This window comes from Lotus japonicus, chromosome 3 (genome assembly GCF_012489685.1).
Source record: "Lotus japonicus ecotype B-129 chromosome 3, LjGifu_v1.2".
In the NCBI taxonomy this organism is placed as follows: domain Eukaryota; kingdom Viridiplantae; phylum Streptophyta; class Magnoliopsida; order Fabales; family Fabaceae; genus Lotus; species Lotus japonicus.
The window spans coordinates 56,241,168-56,267,853 of record NC_080043.1 but is presented as its reverse complement, the minus strand read 5'-3'; the positions used below and the strand labels follow the sequence as shown (position 1 = coordinate 56,267,853).

At 38.3% G+C, this 26,686-nt stretch overlaps 4 protein-coding genes across 5 annotated transcripts; 2 read left to right on the top strand and 2 right to left on the bottom strand.

Annotated features, from left to right (window-relative positions):
- The first annotated feature begins 7,253 nt into the window (after nucleotides 1–7,253).
- LOC130743373 (probable histone H2A.5) lies at nucleotides 7,254–8,106 on the top strand. The gene is made up of 2 exons (XM_057595596.1): nucleotides 7,254–7,574; nucleotides 7,678–8,106. Exons 1-2 carry the CDS (start codon nucleotides 7,359–7,361, stop codon nucleotides 7,927–7,929), a joined length of 468 nt encoding a protein of 155 aa, XP_057451579.1. The 5' UTR covers nucleotides 7,254–7,358; the 3' UTR covers nucleotides 7,930–8,106.
- Nucleotides 8,107–16,872: 8,766 nt separating this feature from the next.
- Nucleotides 16,873–18,255, bottom strand: LOC130744353 (uncharacterized). The gene is made up of 3 exons (XM_057596546.1): nucleotides 18,114–18,255; nucleotides 17,761–18,017; nucleotides 16,873–17,655 (listed from the first exon to the last, which is right to left on the bottom strand). The coding sequence occupies exons 1-3, from the start codon at nucleotides 18,253–18,255 to the stop codon at nucleotides 16,873–16,875; spliced, it is 1,182 nt and encodes a 393-aa protein (XP_057452529.1).
- A 434-nt stretch (nucleotides 18,256–18,689) lies between these two features.
- On the top strand, nucleotides 18,690–19,511 carry LOC130743370 (probable histone H2A.5). The gene is made up of 2 exons (XM_057595594.1): nucleotides 18,690–19,005; nucleotides 19,092–19,511. The coding sequence occupies exons 1-2, from the start codon at nucleotides 18,796–18,798 to the stop codon at nucleotides 19,335–19,337; spliced, it is 456 nt and encodes a 151-aa protein (XP_057451577.1). The 5' UTR covers nucleotides 18,690–18,795; the 3' UTR covers nucleotides 19,338–19,511.
- A 1,869-nt stretch (nucleotides 19,512–21,380) lies between these two features.
- LOC130743375 (organelle RRM domain-containing protein 6, chloroplastic-like) lies at nucleotides 21,381–24,117 on the bottom strand. 2 transcript variants are annotated; one of them, XM_057595598.1, is made up of 5 exons: nucleotides 23,960–24,117; nucleotides 23,801–23,869; nucleotides 23,593–23,699; nucleotides 21,614–21,665; nucleotides 21,381–21,528 (listed from the first exon to the last, which is right to left on the bottom strand). In XM_057595598.1, exons 1-4 carry the CDS (start codon nucleotides 23,994–23,996, stop codon nucleotides 21,618–21,620), a joined length of 261 nt encoding a protein of 86 aa, XP_057451581.1. In that variant the 5' UTR covers nucleotides 23,997–24,117; the 3' UTR covers nucleotides 21,381–21,528; nucleotides 21,614–21,617. The 2 variants fall into 2 exon arrangements, with proteins under 2 accessions (XP_057451581.1, XP_057451580.1); XM_057595597.1 differs by having other exon boundaries at nucleotides 21,381–21,665; nucleotides 23,960–24,116.
- Between the last annotated feature and the right edge of the window lie 2,569 nt (nucleotides 24,118–26,686).

Here is a 26,686-nt window from a genome sequence, read left to right as displayed (position 1 = left end):
TTTCATATCTTATAACTAATAACTAATTGATAAATCTTAGTGTCATGTAATTTGAAACAATATCATTTATGGAATTGGGTGAAACTTACAATTGGATAGTAAAGAGGCATAAGTTATAAAGTTGAAGTTCATTGAATAAATTTTTAGCAGTTATAAAATGTGAATTCCTAAAGTTTCATTCTATATTAGCAATTATAATAACTAATGTCATGAATAAATATTATTTATGACACTCACACACTTTGTTTACTGTAGTATTAAGGTTGAATAAATGAGATATGCAAAAGAGTTGGAAAAATTAAAATTATAAGAGTAATATATAAAACTTGATTAAAAATAATTTAAATTAATAATTTTTAAAAAAATAATAGAATGAGTTACTATTTAAGGAAGAAATATCAGATATATAAATATGAATTAGACTTAGGTAAATGTTCAAATTGAAATAAATACAAATATTTGATTTTTTAATAAAAAAATCTTTGAATTTTAATTTTAATTATCCAATATTGAAATTTTAAACTAAAACCAATATAGAGTTAAATCTAAATTGAAAGAAAATTATTTAAACATCATTTACTCATAAAGCTAATGTTCATTAAAAACATTACGGTTAAAAAATTAATTAAATTGAAATTGAAAGAAATCATTTAAATACAATTTAATCTATTTTTATTTTGACTTAGTAATTGAATGAATAATTGAGGTTGTTATAATAATATTTGAGTGTTATTAATCATTTAATCTTCCACTAATGCCAAGTGATAAAATTTTCAAGCAATTTTTTATTATCTTTATAATAAACTTATACTAATTTGTTTTTCATTTTCTCTCTAGATTGAAATTATAATTTCTTCTGGGAGATGCGTAAAAAGGATAAATTTGCATGACCTTTTGCATGACTTCCTACACTCTATTATTTGGTGTATTATTGTTTTGTACTAAAACATTATGGATGGCTAGAAGTTTTATGTCGGTTTTGATTTTCACCCTCCTCAAAGGGGATCCAAAAAGCAAAACCAGCAAAAAAATATCCTCTAAGATTCTGCAGACCCAACCAAAACCCAACCAGACGGTCAAAAAAATCTAGCAAAACGGGATTTCCTAATGACTAATACTTGCTAGGTTACTTCTCATACAACAGCAGCATTGCATGCTCACATTGTAGTTTATTATTAATCTTTATCCTTTTTTTATTTTACATGTTATTGGGCATTTAGTTCAAAAAAGGTGGATTAATAGAAGGTGAAAAGGATGGGAAGACAAATATGCATATAGATGTTGCAATACACAATTTGACGTGAGTCTTTTTCATACATTGATTGAATATATTAAATTTTTTAGACTCTCCTATATCATTAGGTTTACTTTATTAAAATTAGAATGAAAATTGCGGAGGCAATCAACTGGTGTGTACACTTTGAGGCTTATACGGAGACCTGATGGTGGCGTACTTAAGCCAAGAAAATAACGAAGAAATTTTAGTTGTGATAGTTCATCTTTGTAAGATCAAAAACTTGGGATGCTGATGATAAAGTTCGAGATTGGGTACACAGTTGAAAGGAACCATGTTTGATGGAAGACTAGGAATTGAGCGTTAAGTAGCTTACGTGAAAGTTCTGAAGACCTTGCAACTGAGAGCAATTCAAGGTGCAATGATGAAAATACCAAGTGTACAAATTATTTTGGGATTTAGTCAGTCAAGGGCGTCAATTTGTTCTAGGTAATTAAGCTCTTCTTTTCTATGTGAGATTCATATACATACTCTATAGTAAAGTTATTTGGATATCCAAGTAAAAATCTTTTCTTGGCTTAAAAAAACGCAAAACAAATCCGCCAGAACTCCAAGATGTGTAAACTCCCAAGAACATCCACTAAACACATCGGCTTCAGGCATAACAACACCGGTGTGAAGCAGATTAAACAATTCTTATATTCAAAATAAATTTTATTCTTTTAATTCATGATTCTTCTCTTAGTAAATCTATAAAAATAACTAAGAATATGAAAAAAAAATACACATTATAAACAAAAATGAATATATCCATGTATTTCACGGGTCACAATACTAGGACTTGAATTAAAACTTCTCGAGTCAAAATCTGTTTATATTTTCCAAATATTTTTTCTTCTATTTTTGTGCTCAATCAACAATTATTCTATGTGAAAACTATTGTTACCTAAAAAAAAAATTGAAATTACTTTCTTTTTGGGTAAGACGTCTTTCTTTTAAGGAAATCATGTTCGAGTCGAGAACATCTGTAAGACCCAAGTTTTTAAGCTTATGCTAAGTGAATAAAATCTTATTCACGATTAGGTTTGACGTATTGAGAAGGGAAACCTGAACAAAAGTTTATTAAAGGAAATATATTTATGAAGGAGAAAGTTCAGGAAAAGTCAAAGGATTTTTTCGAAGTCGATTTAAGTTATAGCACGATCGTTATACGCTTAACCTAGGTCAGAAACCCTAGTATATAGCTGATTTTCACTTTTAGGCACGACGGAAGTTAATTCCAAAAATCTTCAGAGAAATGTTAGAACTTCTCTTTTTCCATATATCACAATCGTTTCGAGGCAAAACTCTAGGATCTACGAACGTCCGATTCCAATCATCGGAAGTTTGCCGAAACCGAATCCCTGGTATTTCAAAACCCTAGAATTTCTCGACAATGAAGACTTTATCTATTCAGAGCTTCAAATGGATATTCTACACGCGTACACCCATTTCTCTTGATGATTTCAATCTTTCTTCAGAAGGAAGTTTTCCATTCCGACATTCGATGCAAAAAGCAACTTATCGGGTAAAATAGTTTTACACCGACTTTGCACCGACTTTGCATTAGTTGCCAAAAATACAAGGAGACATCTTCTTAGCTTAGGAATTCCTTTGCCAAAACCTATCTTAGAATTCATGGAGAATGATGCCGGAAAAATCAGATTCGCGAAACTTCATTTTCCCGCGAATTACCATTTTCTATATATAGCAAGCAAGTGAGAAGAAATCACAAAACTCCACCATTTTCTACCCAAGGAGGCCGCGAGTTTGCTAAGGAGAGGAGGAGAAGAGATTTTGTTCAATCCTTGCTTGATCGTTGATTAATCAGTTGCTGCTTCAAGGTTTCGAGGTATAGTCGCTAATCCTTACCTCTGATCGCTTTTTCCATAGCTTTTCTGTAGAGTTTTCTGAGTGGATAGTTTATGGGTTTTTGCAAAACTATCCTGAATCTTTCATTTCTGATTCTAAACCTCTTCTATATGTGCCCAAGATCACTTCTGCCGGATTAGATTTTCCGTTATGTCGCCGGAATTCCGCCGGAATCAATTTTAGCCTTAAATACCCATTTTTGGAGTTTTTGAGGTAAAGCTTCAACCTTTAGGCTGAAAACTATCGCCTTAGCTTAGTGCTAGTAGGATTAGTTGTCATAAACGTCGTTGGTGACGTCCCTGCAAAATTTTATTTTTGGGATTTCAGTTTTGAAAATCCTAAGTTAAAAATCATGACCAAAATACCCCTGCGACAGTTTTTGATCCGATAATTTTTCCGAGTTCAGAATACCCTTAGTTACGGCTTATGAAAGCATAGGAACCAAGTTTGATCGAAGAAAAATCGAGCCCCTTAATTGTGAAAAGTGGCCGAGCCTATTAGAGGGGGGAGGAGGAAATTTCCTTTTCCGAAAACTTGTCTTTCGCGCTAGATTATCGTACCTTAGAGTATAGATTACTTCGCGTAACCTTAGTAAGTATCGATAGCTTAGTTCTCGATAGATTCTGATAGTATTTCTGTGACTTTGCTTTAAAGGAACTTTTGAGGAATTTCCCGAGAAGCAACGCTTTGCTTGTGAACAAGTGTTAGAAGATAATCCTGGAGAATCTGCAGGTGAGGGCTTCTCACTGAATCTCTAGTTAATGCTTAGGGTCGATGTTTCGACATTGTTTACTGTTTATGCACTGAGATTGTGTGTGATTGAAAATGTTTTCTGAGGCTTCGGCTGACAATGTAGATGATTCATCTACTGAATGTTTTTGAAGATTGACTTACATGCTATGTGCTATGTGGGTAATCTAGGATGTGTGGTGCATGCTTCATATGCTAAGTGCTAAGTGTTTATGATGCGATTTATTGATATATGACATGTTGTTGATTGTGATGATTTAAATATGCTCTGTACTGGAATCTGAGATTCTGAATGGTGAGAATAGCGGGCAGGTCATGCCGATTTTATTTTGAGAGTTTGGAGAAAGTTTGATAGGACGAACGAGGTTCGGGCCTTAATTTTGTTTAGTGGATCGAGACCTCCTCTGGAAGCGACTTGGGATTGGGAGATCCTGCAAATGTATAAGACTTGCGATAAGACAAAAGGGAATTTATTTTATAAAGAAAATTCATAAGACCTTAAATAACCTCAAAATCTTTAAGTAATGATAACAACCTCGAAGGAAGGCATTGGAAGTCAAATCATAGTTTTGGAAAAGCGAGGAGTGTCGTCGGATCCAAGTGTTGAGGAGTTTGGTAAGTTCTGAGTATGTTGGTACTCCTTCGCTCGTTGAGCAGTTTGATGGCCATCCAAGGGATGAGCCGAGAAGCTTCACTGAGGCGTGAGACCTTGTGAGAGCATGAAACTTCACTGAAGCGTGAGACTTCGTGAGAGCATTGGTGACCCGAAGAGTCATCGTGAGTGGTTGCACCCATGCATATACGCGATGAAGTGCCAAGCAGAGTACTTCGGTATAGCAGGAAGTAACGATCAGCCATGCAGAGTTGGATCGGTCCTGACTATACCTGGCACAACAGGAGGTAACGATCATCCATGTAGAGTTGTATCGTGCCTGTTGATGTTCGGCATAGCAAGCAGAAATGGTCAAACCATGTAGAGTTTGTACCGTCTTGACTATAGCCAAAGGTGATAAGCGACGCCCGAGCAGAAATGGTTAAACACGAGGCTAGTGTTACGACCGTCTCGAGGTGCCCAGCCTATAAGTGGCAATACCTTTGGTTTGTCCCGTCGCCAAGCAGAGTGACGTTGTTGTTTCGTTCCGTCGCCAAGCAGAGTGACGTTGTTGTTTCGTTCCGTCGCCAAGCAGAGTGACGTTGTTGTTTTGTTCCGTCGCCAAGCAGAGTGACGTTGTCGGTTTGTTCCGTCGCCAAGCAGAGTGACATTATTCGGGTTTTATGCTGATCTGACTACATGATGAGTGTGTTTGATACTTGTTAGTTCTACTTGATGCATGTTAACTGTGATTTACAGTCGTTATATTCTTTGTGGAAATATGCAACCCTAGGATGTTATCCCTAGCTATAAGCCTAAGTGGCTATTCTCTTATCTATATCTATTGGTGCTATTATTTATGTAATTCTTTGGAGTTGACCCTCGCGTCTTCTGTGTGTGCTTTGGCGGACAAACGCCCTTTGTCAGATGTCTTTGGCGGACTGGTTCACGACGGTTCACCCTTCGGGGGAAACTAGAGTTGGGATGATGGAACAGGAGCGCATCGCGATAGCGAGCGGAGGACGGATGGTGTACATAGACTAGGTCGTTCTGGATTTCGAATTCGGACGACGATCATGCCAGCATGTAGGATTGAGTGTTAGTGTGAGCTCCTCGAGTTAGGATTAGTGTAGGAGTAGAGTTTTAGCTCTGACAGTCTTGCTTCATTTGTTACTTAGGGGACAGGGTAGATCCGCCTATAGCTTTTTGTGTGGTTTCCTTACGGGGATCACAGAGAGTTGGTTGGACTTAGGAGGTCTTATTTTCAGGCCATTGGGTCAGCTGATTCTCAGTTTTGAGGGATGGTGTTGCGGGCACTTCACCCTTTTCTTTTGGTTTGTATATATTGCCTTCGGGCGCTACACTTTTCTTTCCGTCACTGGAGGTTTACTCGTGACGAGGTTACTACTACAGCGGGGGCTGTTTATATATTGTATATTAGTTCTGATTTTGTTATTGTTGGGTTTTATTTAATTCAGTCTTGTCTTAGTTATTATCAAAAAAAAAATATTTCACGTTTTTCCGCATTAAGTTTACTTTTGGTTACTAAAGTGACGCCACCGAAATCGGGGTGTTACAACATCCATATCACTGTGAGGTTATATCTCTTAGGGGAAAGTTTCTTTCATTCCACATGAAACAAAAAATAAAAATCTATATGAAAATTACCTAAATGCACATCAAATTCACCTCACATAATTTGCCTAGCTTAAAACTCACATAGTCACATGTATTGTCATTTTTTCTCTTTTTTTTATTCTCTTTTATTTCTTAGATTTCTTTTCATATGTTTATTGTTTGACATAAATAAGAATGAAAAGACACACACACAGACACAAAGATATATATAATAAATTCTTTTCTGCAAGAGAAAAATAAAAACATTTATCATGAAAAAAATACTTACAAACTAATATTTTCTTATATCCAAAATTAAATTTTATCATTTATTAATCGACAAATTATCTTTGGTCACTGTTAAAAAGTACTACACACTCTTATTAATACCAACCACCCTAATATGTAGCAGTAGTGAAAGTAGTGAAAAATGTAACACACTTTCAAGTGTGGTACACATTGGGGGATGATAATGATAGGTGTGGGTGATATTAATATCAATGTCCATTATCTTTTAATACGTATAACAACAATAACACGGATTTTAAAATTTTACGCAATAAAAAAAATGAAAATGTAAAAAATACTAGTTTATAATATTTTAGTATTTTGTATATCGAATGAGTATTCATGGGTATCGATACATCAATATGCGCACACGCCCCATTATCAAATGGATAGTAGAAATATCGATCATATAAATCCATGGATACCCGTGAATGCAGATAATTTTACCTATAAAATATTTTTATCCGCGAGTATTCAGTATTCACATATGTAGGTAATTTTGACATCCCTATACTATACCTGATTCAAATAATTAATTTCTTATGATTTGGCAAATTTACTATAGTTTTTGTAATCATACCTAATAATAAAATCCTTTAAAAAACAATATCAGTAAATGTATACGGACAATTTATAATAGAAGAAAGAGAGTATTTAGAAAAAAAAGAAAAAGAGCAAAGAGAGTATTATTACGTACAGAAAAATAGTATATTACAGGTGGCATCCCCTCATTGGTTTATTTGAAAGCGCACGGATCACTACTTTAACAACGCACAGCCGTGGATAAATACAATCCAACGCTCACCATTTCCCTCACCCCACACCATCACAATTTCGCCCCTCCATAAAACCGCGCTAATTCTCCAATCTTCATTCACCAAACACATTTTCATTTTCCCTCTCTTCATTCCTTCGCCCTCTTCAATCGTCCCGCGCAAGCTTCTCTGAGAATCTAGGGTTTCGGCAATGGACTCCACCGCCACAGGAAAGGTCAAGAAGGGCGCCGCCGGAAGGAAAGCCGGAGGCCCCAAGAAGAAGTCAGTTTCCAGATCGGTGAAGGCCGGTCTCCAATTCCCCGTCGGAAGAATCGGACGCTACCTGAAGAAGGGAAGGTACGCTCAGCGTGTTGGATCTGGTGCTCCTGTGTACCTTGCTGCTGTTCTTGAGTATCTCGCTGCTGAGGTAACTAACTGTCAATTTCAATTCCAATTTTGCAATTTTGCATTTCAATTCTTTCTCTGAGATTCGGAAATGGAACCCTAATTTTTTCGATTTTTTTGATTAGGTGCTTGAGTTGGCTGGAAATGCTGCTCGTGACAACAAGAAGAACAGGATTATCCCGAGGCACGTTCTTCTTGCTGTGAGGAACGATGAGGAGCTTGGGAAATTGCTTGCTGGTGTGACCATTGCTCATGGTGGTGTTCTTCCCAACATCAACCCTGTGCTTCTGCCTAAGAAGACTGCTGAGAAAGCTCCTAAGGAACCTAAGTCTCCAGCGAAGAAGGCTGCAAAATCTCCCAAGAAAGCTGCTGCTTAGGTTGAATTAGGGTAGATAATATTGGGTTAAATTTCAGTTTTAGCTTATTACCCCTTTTGTTTCTTCTGTATATCGATGGTTAGAAGAAAAAAAATGATCGATGCTTTTGGTTTATTGTATCACAGTGTTGCTTTAACCAGTTTCACTCATCAATGAAACCATCTTGTTTTTTGGTTATATTTGTTGCCTATTTTTGTTTTCTATGATTCAACGCTTGTTGTAGATTATGTAAGCTAAACTGTTACTTAACTGCCTCAATCGCTTAATTGAATTTTGTTATCTTAGTTCTTGTTGATGTTGTATTTTTCTTATAGTTCTTAACTAAGTTCTAATCGTTTGTTAAATGTTGAATTTCATAGTAGAAATATACAATTGGGGGTCATGGTGTCATTTTCGGGAAATTCTAATATGCACAAAGATCCCTTTGTGTAACCTTGCACAACCCAATAAATTGTCCATTTTACCCTTATTCTAAAATTTAGTCCCATCTTCATCCTTCCCATTATCTTCATTATCTTCAACCCAAACCCACCCAAATTCAGAAAAATAAAATTAATTGTTTTAAAATAACTCAGAATAAATATTTTTTTCTTAATTCTGAAACAGAATCTTCTTTAGCATTGATGATTGAACCCCAGTCATAGCACAAGGTGTGGCGGAGCTCTGATTGCAAACAAGAGGAGCAACCAAAACGTAGCTAGTTGCAATTCCATTACCACCTCCTCCTATCCACAAACAGAGTAAAGCTTTGATTTGATTTCCCCAAATGGAGGAACAGCCATGAACGCTACTTTGCTTCTACATCCATCATCACCAACCTCCACTTCATCATCATACTCTTACCCATACCCACTTCACCATCCTCCTCCTTCTCCATTCAAATTCTCGCATACGAAATGGAGAAGGTGGGAGTGGGTGAGGTTGAAGATGAAATTATGGATGAAAATGGGTTGTTGATGATGGGAAGGATGAAGGTGGAATTAATTTTTGAAATAAGGGTAAAATGGACAATTTGTTGGGTTGTGTAAGGCTGCACAAAGATTTCTTTGTGCATATTAGATGCCCCCGTCATTTTCTAGTAGAAATATGGAGTTGGGTGTTATTGTTGGTTCAAGAGAATATCAAGCTTAATGAGGATCACGAAATTATTTGGTATTTTATTGTTTAGCACTAACATAGTAGTATTCTAGTACTGTTGCTTTTAGATCATGTAATTTAGCAGTGTTTCATATTTTCATGAATTGAACCTGATGCTCAAAGAACATTAACGGGTACTATCATCCATTGGAATAGAGAGGCGACATTGTTTATTTTCATCAAATTGCATACTGTAGCTAACATCCTCTAACTCCTTACTTTTTAGTTTCGTTATTGAGATGGGATTTTTGTGGATCTGCTGACCTGATCTGTTTTTTTTTTTTTTCAGATCTATTGTGTCTTTTTTATCAAGTTTGTCTTTCCAACTTTTTTAGGCTTAATTGGATTTGTCAAGAGTGATAATGCACTCACCCACTGACATTTGGAAAGTATGAGTAGAACGCTTCACGTGCTCCATAAGAGCTTATATAAACGTGATTAGAGTGGATATCGCTAACAAAAACAAGGTTTTTAGTTAACTTAGGCACAACCAAAACATTAGATAAAGGAACAGAATGTGAAACAGAACGAGAACCAATATGAGTAATATGTAAACCAGCCCCATTACCAACAAGAACACGATCATTACCAGAGTAGTCCTGAGAGTCCGTCAGCTGAGATAGAGAAGGAGTCATATGTGAAGTGGCACCTGTATCCATGTACCAGTCAGAACGGTTTGAGTTGTCCAATGAACAACCCGCAGCAAATGATTGTGCCAAATTGGCCGACTCAGAAGAACGATCACAGCGAACCGGACACTTATCAGCATAGTGGTCCTGCTCACGACAAATTTGACAGCGAGGAGTGTAAGAGTCACGGCGACCAGAGCCAGCATTATTGCGACGCTGGCGAGATCCACCATTAGAGTTTCCACGATTTTCACCACGAGAACCGCCACCGGAATTTCCACGATTGCCACTAGTGGAAGACTGAGGACCAGAAGAGCGAGGCTGATTGCTCGCATGGAAGGCAGCAGGCAGAGGGGTCACTGATTTTTCAAGAGAAGCCTGAAAAATAGCATGACTCTCGACCTTACAAAGAATGTCTACCTGATCAAGCTGACCTGTTGAAAAATTTGCATATGTGGTGCCAAGACCACGAAGGAACCAATGAACTTTATCATCATTAGGCACAAGTGCACCAATAGCAGTCAGCTGATCACAGATAGTGCGAAATTTCCGCCCGTACTCAGAAACTGATAGAGAACCACGACGCATGAGTTGAAGTTCATCACGGAGACGTAGTTCACGTGCCTTGCTGCGGGAGGCATAAGCAGAGTGTAAAGCAACCCAAACATCACGAGCAGTGGTTGCGCTTAGAGTCTCAGATAAGGCCTCCTCAGTGAGGGAGGAAAGAAACAGACTGTTGACATTACGATCTCGAGCCTACCACTCAGCATACAGAGGATTTGGAGAAGGAGCACCATTGCGTAGTGGTTGAGCAACAGTTTGTGCAAATGTCTGTTGAGTAAATTCTGGCGGAGGATCGACGGTAGGGTCAACAATATCATACAAGTTCTGATTCTGAAATTGAGCAGTAACCTGTTTACGCCAGAGAAGAAAATTAACTGGTTTAAGTTTCACTGTAAGCCAGGGGCGTAGCCAGGAATTTCATTAGGGGGGGACTAGGATGTAAAGGAATATAATTTGTATGAAAATTTCAATTCTTATCAAATAAAAAATTTGCCAAAAAAAACACATAGGTATTTTGGTGTGAACAAAAAATTAGTTTAAGTGCAAGACATATTTAATAAAAGCATAAGAAATATAAGATTAGTTTGGGTAAAAAAGATACTAACCGGCTCATAAGTATTTTAGTAAGAACAAAAAATCATGATCAACAAAAAGATTATCTTGTAGATAATTGAAGAGAAGAACCACAAAATATCTCTTCCGCACCAAAAAATTATCAGCACAAAAGTGCCTCTACCTTGTAGATAAAGATGAAACCTGCAAAGTATAAACAATTTATTAAGATACATTCATAGTTTAATATCGTCAAACATATACCTTCATCTTGTTGATTAACAGGATAATCCAAAATTCTTGGACGCTTTCCAGGATCACGAATCAAAGCATCAATATTGATTCTTTCGTGTTCAATTCTCAAAGCTTTTGAAGGAGGTGGTTGTACAAGTTGCTCTACGGTAGATTGTGTTGGTTGTCCAACTTCAACGATATTTGAAACATTAATATCTATTGAAGTTGGTGAAACAAGTGAAGGTTGTGCTTCTTCATCATCTCTCTCTTTTCTCTTAAAGTAAAAGTCAATCATTTTCTTCTTCTTCATTTTTCAAGCTAATAAAATAAACAATTTGAGTAAAACAATAAAGTTTAAATAAAACAATAGAATGTGCAAATAAAAAATGAATTATATAGTAAAGTTATCACTAGTGGAACAAAATTGATTATAATAACACAATACATGACTTTGATTATAACTTCGAAGTTCTTTCTATATTTAATCCTTTTTTTAACATTCAAATAAACAATTAACACTAACAAATTCATCAAAAAACAACAAATTAAAGCAATAACATAACAAGAAGGAAGCAACGAAAGCAAAAACTCTTTATTGAAGGCTAAATCTTAAAGGAGACTTTTTACAAACACTTGGTGTGCATATATTTTATCACTTTTTTTTCAAGCAAAACACAAGCAACACAAATCCAATCTCATATAATCAGACCAATTAAGCAACAAAAAAGAGAATTAAACCAATAAATTTGAGTTTGAACACATGAAAATTTGAATATCCATAGCAAGTGTCAAAGTGATATATGAAAAAGTATTAGCAAGAAAGAAAGTAGAGGGATTATAGAGAGGTTCTAAATGTTATACCAGCAAAATCTCTTGTTCTTTCTCTTTGCTTTATTTGAGTTGTTTCTTCAATGTCATAAATCCAATGAGACAATGAAGTTTTATTCTCCTTGCCTTTGGCCTTTTCCCTTGTTTCTTTCCTTTCTCTGTTCTTCCTGTTTCCTTACCACGCTTCTGTTTCTTTTTTAGATGGTAGTGTCTTTGTTTTAAATTATATACTAGTGAGTGGGACCCACATACATGTTATTAATAGAAAAAAGATAGAAGAAGAAGTGCTCAGGTAGTCACGTGCAGCGGTGCAGTAAATGGATATATAAGAAAACAAAAGGTGCCATGTTGCTTTCCCTCTCACTCACGTGTTGTGTCCCATGGGGGGTGACAAAATTCAGCCTCAATTTTTTTTTCCTTAGAAATGATTGGAAGCCAGGGGTGACTAAGCACATGGAAGTCACCCCTGTGCTTCCGCCACTGCTGTAAGCATATGCACCAAAGTGTTCATGGAAAAAGTCGGAGCAGTAGCATCGGAAGCCATGAGAAAATGAAAACAACGGTCGCAAAGAATAGCAATAAACTTCCAGCAAAAAAAAAGTTAACTCCTGGTCAACAAAGGAACTCAATCTGGTCAAAATGTCAAAAGCTGAAGAGAAAAATAATGAAAGCAAACCAGTGATGATCCCAAGGAAAAAAGAAAAAAAATCTGACGCGGGCGGCTGTTGACTCAAGAGACAAAACACCGCACAAAGCACGAGGGCTGGCGGTTGAGAAAGTTGTCGGGTAGGGCAGGAGCAGACAGCGTCTGCGCGTGTCTGACGCGTGGTAGGCAGCAAAGACACGCGCAGTCAACAAGGAGGCACACACGCAAAAGAAAAAGCTTGGCGGCGCGGGGCTCGAGGCAGCACAGGGACACGTGCAAGGGTCGGTTGTCAAAACCTGGTGGCTGCACACAGGTTGCAAGGGGTCTGCTGACGGCGGCTGCAAACGCGTTTCAAAGAGCTGTCGCCGCTGATAGCATGACGGCTGCACAGAATTTCATGGCTTCATGGAAATAAATGGGGGCTGCACAGAAAATTAATGGCAGCGCACGGACAACAAGTCAGAAAGAAGAAAAGGGAGAAAGACTGTGGCGGCACTAAGGTTTGGAGGCTAGGTTTTCAACCTGAACCTGATACCATGTAAGATTGGATACTCTCACCACAAATTGTGTGTGAGGTAGACAATATTATTTATAATAATAAAAGGACAGAATATGCTAAGAATATTCTGAGACATATTACAAAATAAGTCAATAGTTAAATAAAAGAATATCCAGTAGTATATTACTCCTATTTATCTCTAACATAGGTCATAAAACCCAACAATGCCTAGGTGTGGTGAAATTTCATCAAGAACATTGTTTATAAGCTTATCTCCATGATAAACTGTACTAATCTCATTCTAAGAACCCTATCATTATCCTCGTCCCAAACACATTCCTAAACATGTGTGCATTGAAGACGCAACAACTTCGGAATCTTCAATCCAAGATTAATCATTTTTTTTTCAGCCATTTGAAAAATGTTCATAAAATAAAGCTTTAATTGCATTTTTTGTCCCCCAACTTTGCCCTTCATGCGAAAATCGTCCCCCAACTAAAAAATTAGCAAAAAACATCCTCAACGTTTACACTCCGTTGCAAAACTGGTCCGTCGTTACACTTATGTCTAAAAACTAACGTTTTCTAGGTAAAAAATAAAAAAATAATAAAAAACACATGAATTTCATCATCTTCATCTTCTTCCTCTCAGTTATCTTCATACCTTCAAACCCAAAATTCTAGAAAAAACAAAAATCGAAATCCTCATCCCACACACCCTCCACTGCCCCCACCAAAAAATCAAAATCCACAACCTCCATTATCCCCACCCCTAAATCGTCGCCCACAACCTCGACCCCTTAATCGCAACCTCTGCTGCCCCCACCCTAGATCGTAACCCAACCAACCCACACTGACCCACCACCCCAACCACCAACGAACCCAAAACAAAGGTAAAAGAGAAGTGTAGAAAGTGTTGCTGATTGTCGATGCATTCAGATCTGGGTGCTTTTGCTTTCAGAGAGGAACTGCAAGGTCGAATCTCGAGGGGGGAACAGAGGAACCAATCAGATATGGATTTAGGGATTCTGGGGTAGGATTTGGATTTGGGGGTTTTTGATTTGGTTTTGAATGTTTTCTAAATCATCAAAGAACCCATTGCCGATGCAATTGCTTACCGTTTGGACAAGTTCAGAGGCCAATTCGAATTCTGGGTGTGCAATAAATCAAGAACTTTGCAATTTGCTGGATACATTTGTTTGGTGTGTGAATTGACAAATTCATGTTTCTCATTCTTGTTTTGGTTGGAATTCTCATCCTGGGTGCATGAAATTTAAGAGTTCTACATTTGGGTAAAAGGGTGTTCAATTTGGGGGTGCTAATATGGTGCTAATTTTGCTCTTATGATGAGGATTTAGTGTAAGATCAAGTTTTGATCTAGTAGTACAACTCTATGTTTTGATGATTACAAGTTAACCTTTTGATATGAACAATTGTGGTACTCTAACGTGTTTTTCTGAGTGTGCTATTTGCAGGTTCTGACCTCAACTCAATCTCACACAAATCAGAAGCACTGTGTATAAAGAGTGACCCAAGCAACGCTTTCGCATTCACCATGTTCAGTATGAACAGCGGAAAAGCTTCAGAAGTTCTGAAGCTATACAAACTCTGATGTGGACTAAGTCGCTAGAAGCTCTGAAGATCCAGAAGTTCTGATAACCAAGAAACACTGAAGGTTCAGATGTTCTGATGGTGTAGAAGACTCTGAAGATCCAGAAGCTGAATAGTGGAAACTCTGAAGTCCAGAAGCAAGAAACTCTGAAGGCCATGTTCTTCCCTCTGAGTTCAGAATCAGAAGATACAATGGTCAGAGGATCTGTGCTTTCCCTCTGACTCTGATCAACCGGCTTCACAAGTTCCAATACGAAGCATTCCTCTGATCAGAAGTCTCCTAGGTTTAAAGGTCGCGTCGCTATCCAAGTACAAAAGCAACTGTACCTTCCTGACGACCTACCTAACGTTCTCAGCCACAGCAGAAGCTGGATTTTCCAGAACTGCCCTCCAACGGTAGCATTTCCCATGCATCGCTCAACCCTAATCCTTGGAGTATATAAAGAGGCTGAAGACTGAAAGAAACGCTAGAAGCAAGAAGCATTCACATACGCAAGACATATTCGAAAATCTTCTAAGTTTTCTTTCATCTGAAATTCATTGAGTTTACTATTAGCTTTTTAGAAGCAAATCTCTTGTAAACAATTCTTTGATAAACAGTTTGTTTAGTTCCTTTAGGAGATCAAGGTTGATCGGATCCTAGAGAAGACTAAGAGAGTGAATCTTAGTGTGAGCTAAGTCAGTGTAATTGTTAGTCACTTGTAGGTTTCAAGTGCAGTTGTAACTCTTACCTGATTAGTGGATTGCCTTCATTCTAAGAAGGAAGAAATCACCTTAACGGGTGGACTGGAGTAGCTTGAGTGATTTATCAAGTGAACCAGGATAAAATCCTTGTGTGCTTTTCTATCTCTTATCTTTTGCACTTAAGTTCTCGAAAGATTTGTCAAAATCTTTAAGGTGGAAGTTTTATACTGAAAACGTTATTCAAACCCCCCCTTTCTACCGTTTTTCATACCTTCATTTAGCTGCTGAGGCCACGACTTGGGGACATACTTGAGGGTTGTGTGGCATTGATGTTGATGTACTTGGATACATCAGATATGTGCAATTCCATGGTTCAAATTGCTTTAAAAAAAATTGTAAATGAGATTCTTGAATTTGGATTTTTTTTTTCTTCTGGAATTTTGGGTTTGAAGGTATGAAGATAACTAAGAGGAAGAAGATGAAGATGATGAAGTTCATGTGTTTTTTATTATTTTTTTATGTTTTACCCAGAAAACGTTAGTTTTCAGACGGAAGTGTAACGACGGACCAGTTTTGCAACGGAGTGTAAACGTTGAGGATGGTTTTTGCTAATTTTTTAGTTGGGGGATGATTTTCGCAGGAAGGACAAAGTTGGAGGACCAAAAGTACAATTAAGCCTAAAATAAAACAAATTTGTCAATAAATTAATATAGCATAAACAATAAACTAATGTACGTATACTAAAAAAGATCTTACAAGTGGTATCATGAAGAAATTTAAAAGATGCGTGAAATTTGAGATAACTATGAGTTTGAGAGAAGTGAGGTCTTTAGTGAATTTTACACCAACTTTTGAAGCAGCTTAGCACCTCTAGAGAAGCCAATGTCACCGTGAAAAATATAACACTCCATTTCAAGCGAACCAAATATAGGCGCCTCACTCAAATTGTAATCTAGGTCTGTCCCATGCCTAAGCCCTGCACTCTGACACTTTGACTGGAAATTAAAGTTAAAGATCCAATAACGACCAACAAGGTCCATACCTAGTATGCAACAACATATGATCTCACAATCCAATGTATGATTGGTGATCTTTCATCACACAGTTATTGACAGCCATTTCGTAAGGATGGAGAATTTCATTCCAATCTCCAACCAGCAAGGGAGAAGGGTAGTGCTGCGCAAGGCCGAAACGTGCTGCCAAAGAGACTCACGAGCTGTTGGGATGGGTGAGGCGTAAATTGCACTATAAACCCATGACAAATTAGCTCGCCAAATCTCAAAAGTAATTATCTGTTGGTGCATGTCGCAGAGGCGGAAGGAGAGGCCTGATGCATTATTTGACAACACCCAAATTCCACCACTAAAACCAGATGCATCTGAGACAAACTGCAATGAAAAACCCAACGACATCCAAAAAGCACGAACACGCTGAAACTGACAACACGGTTCAACCAGGATAATGATATCAGGTTTTCGAGACCTGATCATGTCCTTTAGAAAACGCTTACCATGCTCATTCATGGCACCCCTAATGTTCCAAGCAACAATTTTGACATCATCAAATCCAATCATTAAAACGATTGATGATAGGGGAGTAGCCATCCCCAGTCTTAGATACAGAGGTTGCATAATTTATCTGGAGGTTTCCCTTGGAAGACCCCCCATCATTTAAGAACTCCTGCATGAAACCTCCTGTTCCAATGGCTGCCACAACCTTGGACGGTATACCATGAGAGCTGCTGGCCCCTTCCACGGGCAAGGAAGACGTCGATGGCTTACTCCTCTCTTTGTGGTGTTGACGGCTCGAAGAGGTAGCCCTGTTAGTAGGAGCTACATTCTCAGCTTGTTTTTCAGGAGTAGAAACTAAGGCATGTTCCTCCTCATTCTTTCGACGTTTTTTGCTTGCTGCTACTATTCCCACAATATATTTTCCCGTGGGTGGCTGGAAATTCCTGTGGGGCCCCTCAATATTTTTATTCAAGGGTTTATTTTGTTTTTTCCTATGCTTATACTTGTCTGTTAGCCAATCACCAACAGCTTCCAAAATCGTGGGATCCTGGATAATAATTGTCTTATTGATTGCTTCCCTATTTTTCTCCCCTGACACCACAGATTGTGTACTGCCCTCCTGAAATTTCGCTGTCGTTTCTGGTTGAGTCTGTTGCACAGCTCCTAGGGTTTGAGTTGCTGATTGCGGCTCCGTTATTAGGGTTTGCACCACTTGAGAGCTTGGTGTTGGGGACGGAGGGGGGAGTGTGCACTCCCGCGTCTGGTGGCCATAGCAGCCACAACGACCACATATTATATGCAAGCCTTCATAAACCACCTTGTACCAATTCCCCTCAAACAAGAATTTCCCCAGCACGGGTTTAGTGATATCGAGCTCCACACAAATACGGGAAAACTTGCCTCATTCTGCAGTTAACGTATTCATATCGACCCTTACTGGCGTGCCAACAAGCCTTGCAGCCGACATGAGAAAACTTGCATCATAATAAGTCGCATTCAACCCCGGAATTATGATCCAAACAAGCGTTGTTGTGACCTTTGCTGTGGGACCAATGAAGTTCTTGTTCCATGTAGTCACTGCCAAATAATGATCGAAGATCATCCAAAGGCCCCCTTCCATTACCTTCTTCTTGTCTTCTGTCCGATCAAACTTCAATAAGAAGAATCCGTTATCCACATCCAGGAGCTCAAAATCTGCTGATAGATTCCACACAACACTCAGTTTAGTTTTCATTAAACGGAAACCAAGTTTCTTGCCCAGCAGACTAACCACCAGCGCATCCGTCTAGCCCGAGCACATCCTCTCCTTCACTGAATCGTCAATGTAAAGCATAGGCAATTGCGTATTTCCATTGACATAGTACACCTTCATTTTTCCAGTAGCCCATAGGTCTTCCAGTTCCACCTGAGGAGCCTTCTCCGACCCTCCCATAAGGGTATCCCTAAAGGATGGTCGCTGTTGTTTCTGTTGGCCGGCACCTTCCTCCGACGGCCGCCCCTTAATGTTACTATTTTTATCTCCGAGAGAGCGGTTCCGTCGATTTTCATTAAGAAATATTTTTTAGCTCAAGATGTGTGGGGGTTGACAATAACAATTCCTGTAAATTATTTAGCGGGGGTAGAAGTATGTGACAATCCACGGCTTGAAGCCTTGAACATTTCAAAATAGAAAGAGCGCAAATCCAAAACAAGTGCCTCGAGTCAAACGATGGCATTCACCCATTGGCTAATTTTGCAGCACACGGATCGCCAAGTAAGCGATCCTCACCCGTGGATTACATCCAATCCAACGGTCCAAATTTCTCAATCCTCACGGAAACCGAGACGGTGGTGTCCGAAGCATTATAAAAGCATTTCAACTCATCTCTCACCTCCACGTTCGCAATCATCTGAGTCTCACACCTGCAATTTCTCACATCGCGTCAAAGTCACGCGCAACCAGGAATCTAGGGTTCGAACCTCGCCAATCGCCATGGACACCGGAGGAAAATCGAAGAAAGGTGCCGGAGGAAGAAAAGCTGGTGGCCCAAAGAAGAAGCCAGTTTCGAGATCGGTGAAGGCTGGTCTCCAATTCCCCGTCGGAAGAATCGGACGGTACTTGAAGAAAGGAAGGTATGCTCAGCGTGTCGGAACCGGTGCTCCGGTGTACCTTGCTGCTGTTCTGGAGTATCTCGCTGCTGAGGTAACTAACTGTCAATTTCGATTTCAATTTTGCATTTCAATTCTTTCTCTGAGATTCTGAAATGGAACCCTAATTTTTTTGATTAGGTGCTTGAGTTGGCTGGAAATGCTGCTCGTGACAACAAGAAGAACAGGATTATCCCGAGGCATGTTCTGCTTGCTGTGAGGAACGATGAGGAGCTTGGGAAATTGCTTGCTGGAGTCACCATTGCTCATGGTGGTGTTCTTCCCAACATCAACCCTGTGCTTCTGCCTAAGAAGACTGCTGAGAAAGCTCCTAAGGAGTCAAAGTCTCCTCCTAAGAAGGCTGGAAAGTCTCCCAAGAAAGCTTAGATTATCAAGTTAGGCTGATTTCTGATTCTAGATTGTTCATGTTGTGTTTGGTTTGTAAATTTGCAATTAGGTGGTTCTTCTGTGATAAAAAGTATTCAATGTGTTTGAAAGAATGTAATTCTGATTTCACTGTTGTTCTTAGTATTTATAATAAGCAATTTCTGGGATTATCAAGCTTTTCTGTCTCGATACACATGTTGTTGCTAAATTCAACCCAGTAAACGATAAAAGCTCTGTTCTCTAAAAACCTGGAGAAGAAAATTCGAGATCAAGTGACAATCGATGTTCAGTATTCAGTTTCCTCGCTAATTTGTTGTATAAGATGATATTCTTTTAATTGATAAATTTTGATATTTTGTTGGTGGATTGTGTCTTTAGCGCGAGAATTACAGTATATAAATATGAGTAATGACAATTAATTTCTTGATCTTGTGCAAAGGAGTGTGGAAGGAACGTATATTTTCAATTTCGTTAATGGGAATGAATGAATTATATGAGTTGGTTATATTTGCTGCGAATGATTTATGCCTGGAAATTTCTTTTTAGTTTTTGACAAACAAGTGAATGTTTGTTTTGTTTTGAAACCCATGTGAATTTTATTGAACTATAGAAAGTGGGTGAGTTAGGACTTAGGAGTTAGGAGTGAATTTGTATCAAATTCTAAGTTTTGAACACTTAAAACAATTGGTATTCTCTTCTCACATGGGCTACGTGAGTGTCTACTGTCTACTAACCATCGTTGAATTTCTCTTAAAAAGAAATGGATTTTGGGTATGGTTATTTTATAGGGCAAAATATGTTATCACAATCAATAATAGTGACTTACTTTAAAAAGTTAATAAAGTAACTTAATCAACAAGAAATATGTCTTTCGTTACCCTCTAAAATAACTTTCTCCCGGACCTGTAAATGCCTTTATTATTATTTGCCCTGTTTTTTTTTCCTCCAAATTTGTCATGTTAAGCTCTATTAAATGGACTTGTCATTATTCTATTTTGGTGTGATACACCGAAGTACGTTATCTCCCCATATGTTGATGTTATTTCCCACACCAATTCTCCATCACCTTCCTTTTATTAAAATTCATTTATCCTTTCACATGCTTTTCTAAGTATAACATGCTAAACCATGTTCCCTCGCCTGGAGAAAACTACTTGGATAATATATTTGTCTTTCAAACTAGCCACTAAGGATTGATGCTGGGTAAGGGAATTATTGGAAGCTTGCATTAGGAAGTGTTACTGATGATCTACTATAATTTTCAAATAGTATACAAGAACTTTTTCATCAAGTTGTCCTCATCCTAGGTCACTAAGGATTGATGCTGGGTAAGGGCATTACTGAAAGCTTTTAAGCTTCTGCACTTAGGAAGTGTGATGATTATTATGATATTTATTTGCACTCAAGAAAGAAAAGAGAAGCTTGGCACTAATTGCGCTTATGCAACCATAATTGTGGCCACAACATAATGCGTTTTAAAATACGGCATTGGCATGGTGACTTCAACCGTAATTGCAATTGAAAAATGCATGCTTGCCTTTAGCACATTGGCACACATGTGCCAGGGAGCGGTCGCACACAATACCAAAAAGAACTTATTGAATGGAGTTTGATAACTTGAAATAGAGGTACTATTGTATAGTTTGAAACAAATATGCTTGTACTTTTTCTCAAGCATTACTATTTTATCATTTTATAAAAAACAGATTACATGATAATTATTTTATTCCATTTCTGGAAGAGCACATTTGAAAGGATAAGATACATAATAAGCTAGTTAGAGAAGACATTTGAAGATGACGGAAAATCAACCAAGGTGATATGAACATGTTCAAAGAAGACCTATGAAACACTATGATGATTGACTAGATTGGAAAGATATTGTTAAAAATGAACTCACTATCAATAATATCCCTCATAATTTGGTTCTAGACCGAGTTTAATGGCGTACTGTGACTTAGTGGAATAAGACTTTTGTTGTTGTTGTTATGTATCTAATGAACATAGTCGCACTAGAAAAAAAAATCGAACACTTTGCGGAGCTGCTGTAAAATGAATTTTTTTGATTCTCTTTCTAATTTCCCAAAATGGATGCCTTCTTACAAGTTACAACTCACTATCCCAAATTGGAGCATTGAAGAATAAAACTGAGGAGCTAAGCATGAACAAATGATCAAGTGTGACTCTTCATCTGAAAAGTGAAAAATATCAGTCATACACAAGATCAGTGCAGGAATTAAATACAATCACGTTTATGGAGAGGCATAATCTTTCACCGGTTCATGTCATCTTTGCAGGTTCAACGAAAATCAGCCTTCCTTGAATTATCTGCACCATGAAGGAAATAAGACTGTATTGAAGATAATAGAAAATAAATTACAAATAACTTACATAGAACAAAATAGAAAATACAGATGCTATGTGAATTTACCTATTTTAATTTGTCAGAGCCCTTGATAAGCCTAAGATTCCTTTTATCAGTGGGATAAAAACTATTAATAAAGCTTTGCACTCAAAGAAGATATCAAAGAGTTATAATAACTATGTAGCAAAACCATTGATTCAGTTTGCACACTGAGATGTATGCATGCCTATGAATTTCCAGATCCCAACTTCTGAACTAAATTTATCAATTATACAGGCTGCATAACAAATTCGGTGCAATCTGGATGTGCAAATATATTGTTCTTATTTTCTAAAATGATCAAATTACAGTAAGCCTTGGCCTTGGGATTGGCTTTGCCCTTGCCCTTGCCCTGTATTTGATGACCATTTACCAGTATGATTACTCTCCACAAGAGTCAGGGAGAGAATTTTGATATGAATAAAATATTTCCAACAAGAGGATGAGATGAGAGCAGCATAGAGCAATGAAGCATAGTTTATCTTTACATAGTACATTTTAATCAAAAAATTCAGTCCATAATGTTGGATTAACCGGTGCATCTAACCTTTGTGGTATCCGAGCTGCACCAATTTGTTATTAACTACCCATTCTTAACAATATCAGTGTCTTTCCCAATTCCCAATATATCACGTATCATATCTATCATTTTCTTTCTCTCCTATTCCATCTCTCATCCCTTGGAGCTGAGTTTCACCACAAAGATTTTGAAGACACGTTATTGAACAATTTTATGCCACCACCACAACTCATAACATGCATTACAACTATAGAGTTCTGAAAAAATAATGTTTTTTTTCAATCAGAAAAAACAGCACATGACTTCTGTAAAGTGAGTAATTTTCACTTCAAAAGGTAGAGCAAATAACCTTAATCATTAATGAAACAATTAGTAGTTAATATTCCATATACATGGTTGATTTTCTTATCCATGGTTCATATATTTTAATTTTCCCTCTTAAGATTAGAGTTCACTTCAAAGGAGCCAGTCCATCCTGAACATAATAACTTTATGAATGGCATAAACCTGTCAAACTAAATTTAGCATGAGTTGAAATACATCCTGGGGAGCCGACTCGTACTTAATGGCCGGGCTTCCTAGCTTGTCCATAACAATAATATATTCTTTCAACCGATCGACCACCTAGCGACAAGGGGCTGCTGACCTTAAGGGCGCCAGTCCACTTTTGACGTCATGAAAGTGACCTATAGGCTATCGCAACCACCCCGACAAGAGTACCATGCTGCGCCGCGGTTGACCCGCGTCAGGCGCTGAGTGTGGCAGGCCTGCTGCGACGCTCTCCACCATGAGATCTCCATCGCCGGGCAGAAATCCAACATTCCACAAGCGTTGAGACCACTTTTCCCCCTCAAGGCCCAAGGCAGCCACCACCACTATAAATGCCAACCTTCACTCCAACATCAAGGGAAGTTCTCACATTCCCATTTTGCATTATGTTACTCTGCCAATTCCCTTACTGACTTAAGCATCGGAGTCCCTGCAAGTACCTCTGGTGCTCTTGCCCCAATGCTCTCCTCAACCAGTTCGCCATTCCATCGGTAACTCGGCACTCTTCTCACCGTTCCCGCCTCCTGCAAGTTTCTGGGACCGACCCTCTCCTGTTGTCGATTCAATTACTACATCCATTTATCTTCTACATGGCTTTACTCTACCACTAGAAACCAAACCAAGGCTTTAAATGCATATGAACAGTACATCTTTCTTATTTCCAACCACCAATCTATTAGGCATTTTAACAAACACCCTCAGTGCAAAGTCAATTCAATTCACCAGCAATCAAGTAATACACACACCATGACATGAATAGAGATAAAGACAAACAAAATTACCCTGCCATTCATGCCTTTGATAGCCTTTTCCGCTTCAATTTCAGACTCGTAGGATACAAAACCAAACCCTTTGGGCCTTTTTGTTTTCGGGTCCAACACAAGTGTAGCTGCAAGTACAGAATTGAACAACAACGCACAGTAAATAAGTTTGGGGGGGGGGGGGAACCAACGTTGGAGAAGAGAAAGAACACAACACAACACAACGCACCTTCTGTAACTGCTCCGAATGGAGAGAACAGCGTCTTCAGCTGCTCCTTTGAAGTGAAAAATGATAGTCCTGAAAGATGATATGAAAAAGGAAACGATGTTCAAAAAGTGATGGAGCGGGTGAGATTGAAGAACATGAGTGAAAGAGAAGAAACCTAACTGCTGATGAATAGCCTTGTCCCGATTCCTTGAGACATGTCAACTTTCCGGTTGCTGTGTTGCTCGATCCTGTTAGAAAGCGCTTGGGGGTGAGAATTGCTGAAGTTTGCCTTTATTTTTTTTAATTAGGAAGAAGTAGGGGTAGGAGTGTGAATAGAGTCTAGTTCCACTTATGTTTGTTTTTTTACCGGATAAACTACCCTTCTCCATGGTTGATCCCTAGATCTTCATGTTGTCCATAAATCATATGTTCATTAGCTCTTATCAAACTATTATCCCTAGTATCATTTGGGATAATTCACACTAAATTACTAAATAAATAAATAGGTTTAGTATTTTTTTTGTGTAAAACTGTTATCCTTTTTCGGAGGCAATCATGTTCAGTCGAAAATATCTACATCATGGTGGGGCTAGTTAAGACCCTAGTTTTTAGTTATAGTTAAATAATTAGTTTCCTATTCACGCTTAGGTTTCGATGTATCGTGAAAGGAACCTGAACAAGTGTTTGCAGAATTGGATGACTTAATGAAGGATAAAGTTCAGGAAATGACTAAGGATATTACTATAGTCGGGTTAAGTTATAGCACGAGCCTTTTGCACTTCTGCCTTAGGGCGAGAGCGTCCGTAAAAGGCTATTTCCGCTCTTAAACCATTGTGTAAGAGAAATTCAAAATCTTTAGAAAAATAAGAATCTCTCTTTATTCTTCCCATGACCAGTGTTTCGATACAGAACTCTGAACTATACGCACGATAGGTTTCACTTCTCGGAAGCCCGACGAAGCTAAACTTTATCTTCTTAAAGACTCTAAAATAAGCAATGAATGAAGACTTTTTCTATTTGGAGCTTCTAACAAAGTTTCCATCCACGCTTTCTTATTTCCTTCGACGATTGCAACCTTTCTTCAGTAGGAAGTTTCTTCATCCGACGTTAACTGCAAAAAGTAGTTTTTTCGGGTTAAATTGATTCATACCGCTTTTGGGATATGATACTTACATGCTATGATAAGACCTATTTAACCTAAGTATCTATTCCCGTACACTTTACATGTCGTTTGTATTATCTATACTATTCTGTGAGTTGACCTTCGTGCCTTGCCTTCTATGTATGTTTGTGTTTGGGCGGTCGGCAAACTGTCAGCTGTCGATGGCCTAAACCAAGTATGAGATGCCGGATAGGACGAACCCCGCCGCATGGGTGACTGACCCCGCCAGTCACCGAGCGATCTATATGAGGAGGGTTATGGAGGACAGGATAGATGAGCATGAGAATTTGACTAAAGGAGTACTACGACGCTACTCGATGAGCTTTAACCTACCGCCTACGGTGCACTGCAGACCTGGCACTAGTGCACCACCACTGTCGTTGTCTGACGATGAGGATCCTTTTGAGGATGAGGCTGCTGATGGAGCATCATCTGGACCGAGTTCTCATGTCGTCGTTGACCATTCACACGCCGCGTCTTCTTCTAGGCTTGTTGAGCCAAAGGAGGAGCCTGTCACCGCTTCTACCACCCGCTTCGGGGCATCTACTTCCTTCCGTGGCTATCGCGTGGAACCATTGGTCTACGTGATGGAGGAGGATGTCCTCACCGACATGGTGGATGTGGAGACCGGGGTTTCTAGGTCAGTGATCCGGATAGTGAGGAGAGAGGTTCTAGATGTGGGCATAGAGGTGATCGTTGTGGATTCTAACACTGATGACAACTACGCTAGCGAGGAGGAGGAGGAGGAGGAGTGTTGAGAGACTCGCTTCCTTAGGTGAATAGAGTAGGTGTCGTGTCGTAGCTCTGATTTGTCATTTCTTATTTTGGGGCAGGGTAGGTCCCCGACTATTAGCTTTTTGTGTGATTCTCTTCCATGAGGATCACATGGAGTTTGTCGGACGTAGGAGATCTCGAGGATGCTATTTTAGGTTGACTTACTCACTTTAGAGGACTGTATTTATAAACCTATCACTCTAACTATGGATCTGTACATATTTGCCTACGAGCTTACTTTCCGTTACTTTCTGTCACTGGAGGTTACTCATGACGTGGCTTTTGATTACAACGGGGGCTGTAAATATATTGTACATTAATTTATGTTTATCGCATTCCGGTTGCGTCTTTATTTTGGAAAGTCTTTTGTTTTAAAAAGAAAAACGAAAAAAAAAACATGTTTTTCCGCTTTATTTTAATTTTGAGTTACTAAGTGACATCCAGAAATCGGGATGTTACAGGCTAACTCTTCTAGTGGAGGTTCTTAATATCCACGAGACTTGAACCTGAAACCTTGCTTAAGAGAAATCAAGCATGTACCACTTAAACCAACCACACGTTGATTTTTTATTTTAATTTTTAGTGTTTTAAAAAAACTTATTTAATTAAAAAAGATGACACTTACAAATAATGTAAATTTTTTTTTCTTAATTAATATATTCTCACAAGTAGCCATGAGATGAGACTTATTTTTTATCTCACAATCAACACATTAAGTTTTTTTTATAATTCGTTGTAAGTAAATTAGTACAAATTATCTATCCTCAGGGTTCGAATTCTGACCCTTACAATTACCCTTAGCTCAACAATGTGAGCTACCCATCTCACCCCATCAACACACTAAGTGATAGAGGGCTAACAAATGAGTTTTTTTGTTCACAACAGTTAAGAATTAAAAAGGGTTAAATAAGTATTTCGTCCCTAAACTTTGAGGGAGTTTTGATTTTCATCCCTCGCTGGAAAATCTTTTG

Coding starts and splice junctions, on each gene's coding strand:
- LOC130743375 (XM_057595598.1), bottom strand. CDS start 23,996: ATGTCTCAAGGAATCGGGACAAGGCTATTCATCAGCA. Junction 23,700..23,800: donor ATTCGGAGCAGTTACAGAAG/GTGCGTTGTGTT, acceptor CTGTACTTGCAG/CTACACTTGTGTTGGACCCG. Junction 21,666..23,592: donor TCAAAGGCATGAATGGCAGG/GTAATTTTGTTT, acceptor TTCATGGTGCAG/ATAATTCAAGGAAGGCTGAT.
- LOC130744353 (XM_057596546.1), bottom strand. CDS start 18,255: ATGGGAGGGTCGGAGAAGGCTCCTCAGGTGGAACTGGAAGACCTATGG. Junction 18,018..18,113: donor GAAGGAGAGGATGTGCTCGG/GCTAGACGGATG, acceptor ATCTATCAGCAG/ATTTTGAGCTCCTGGATGTG. Junction 17,656..17,760: donor CAAGGCTTGTTGGCACGCCA/GTAAGGGTCGAT, acceptor TTCTTGTTTGAG/GGGAATTGGTACAAGGTGGT.
- LOC130743373 (XM_057595596.1), top strand. CDS start 7,359: ATGGACTCCACCGCCACAGGAAAGGTCAAGAAGGGCGCCGCCGGAAGG. Junction 7,575..7,677: donor TTGAGTATCTCGCTGCTGAG/GTAACTAACTGT, acceptor TTTTTTGATTAG/GTGCTTGAGTTGGCTGGAAA.
- LOC130743370 (XM_057595594.1), top strand. CDS start 18,796: ATGGACACCGGAGGAAAATCGAAGAAAGGTGCCGGAGGAAGAAAAGCT. Junction 19,006..19,091: donor TGGAGTATCTCGCTGCTGAG/GTAACTAACTGT, acceptor TTTTTTGATTAG/GTGCTTGAGTTGGCTGGAAA.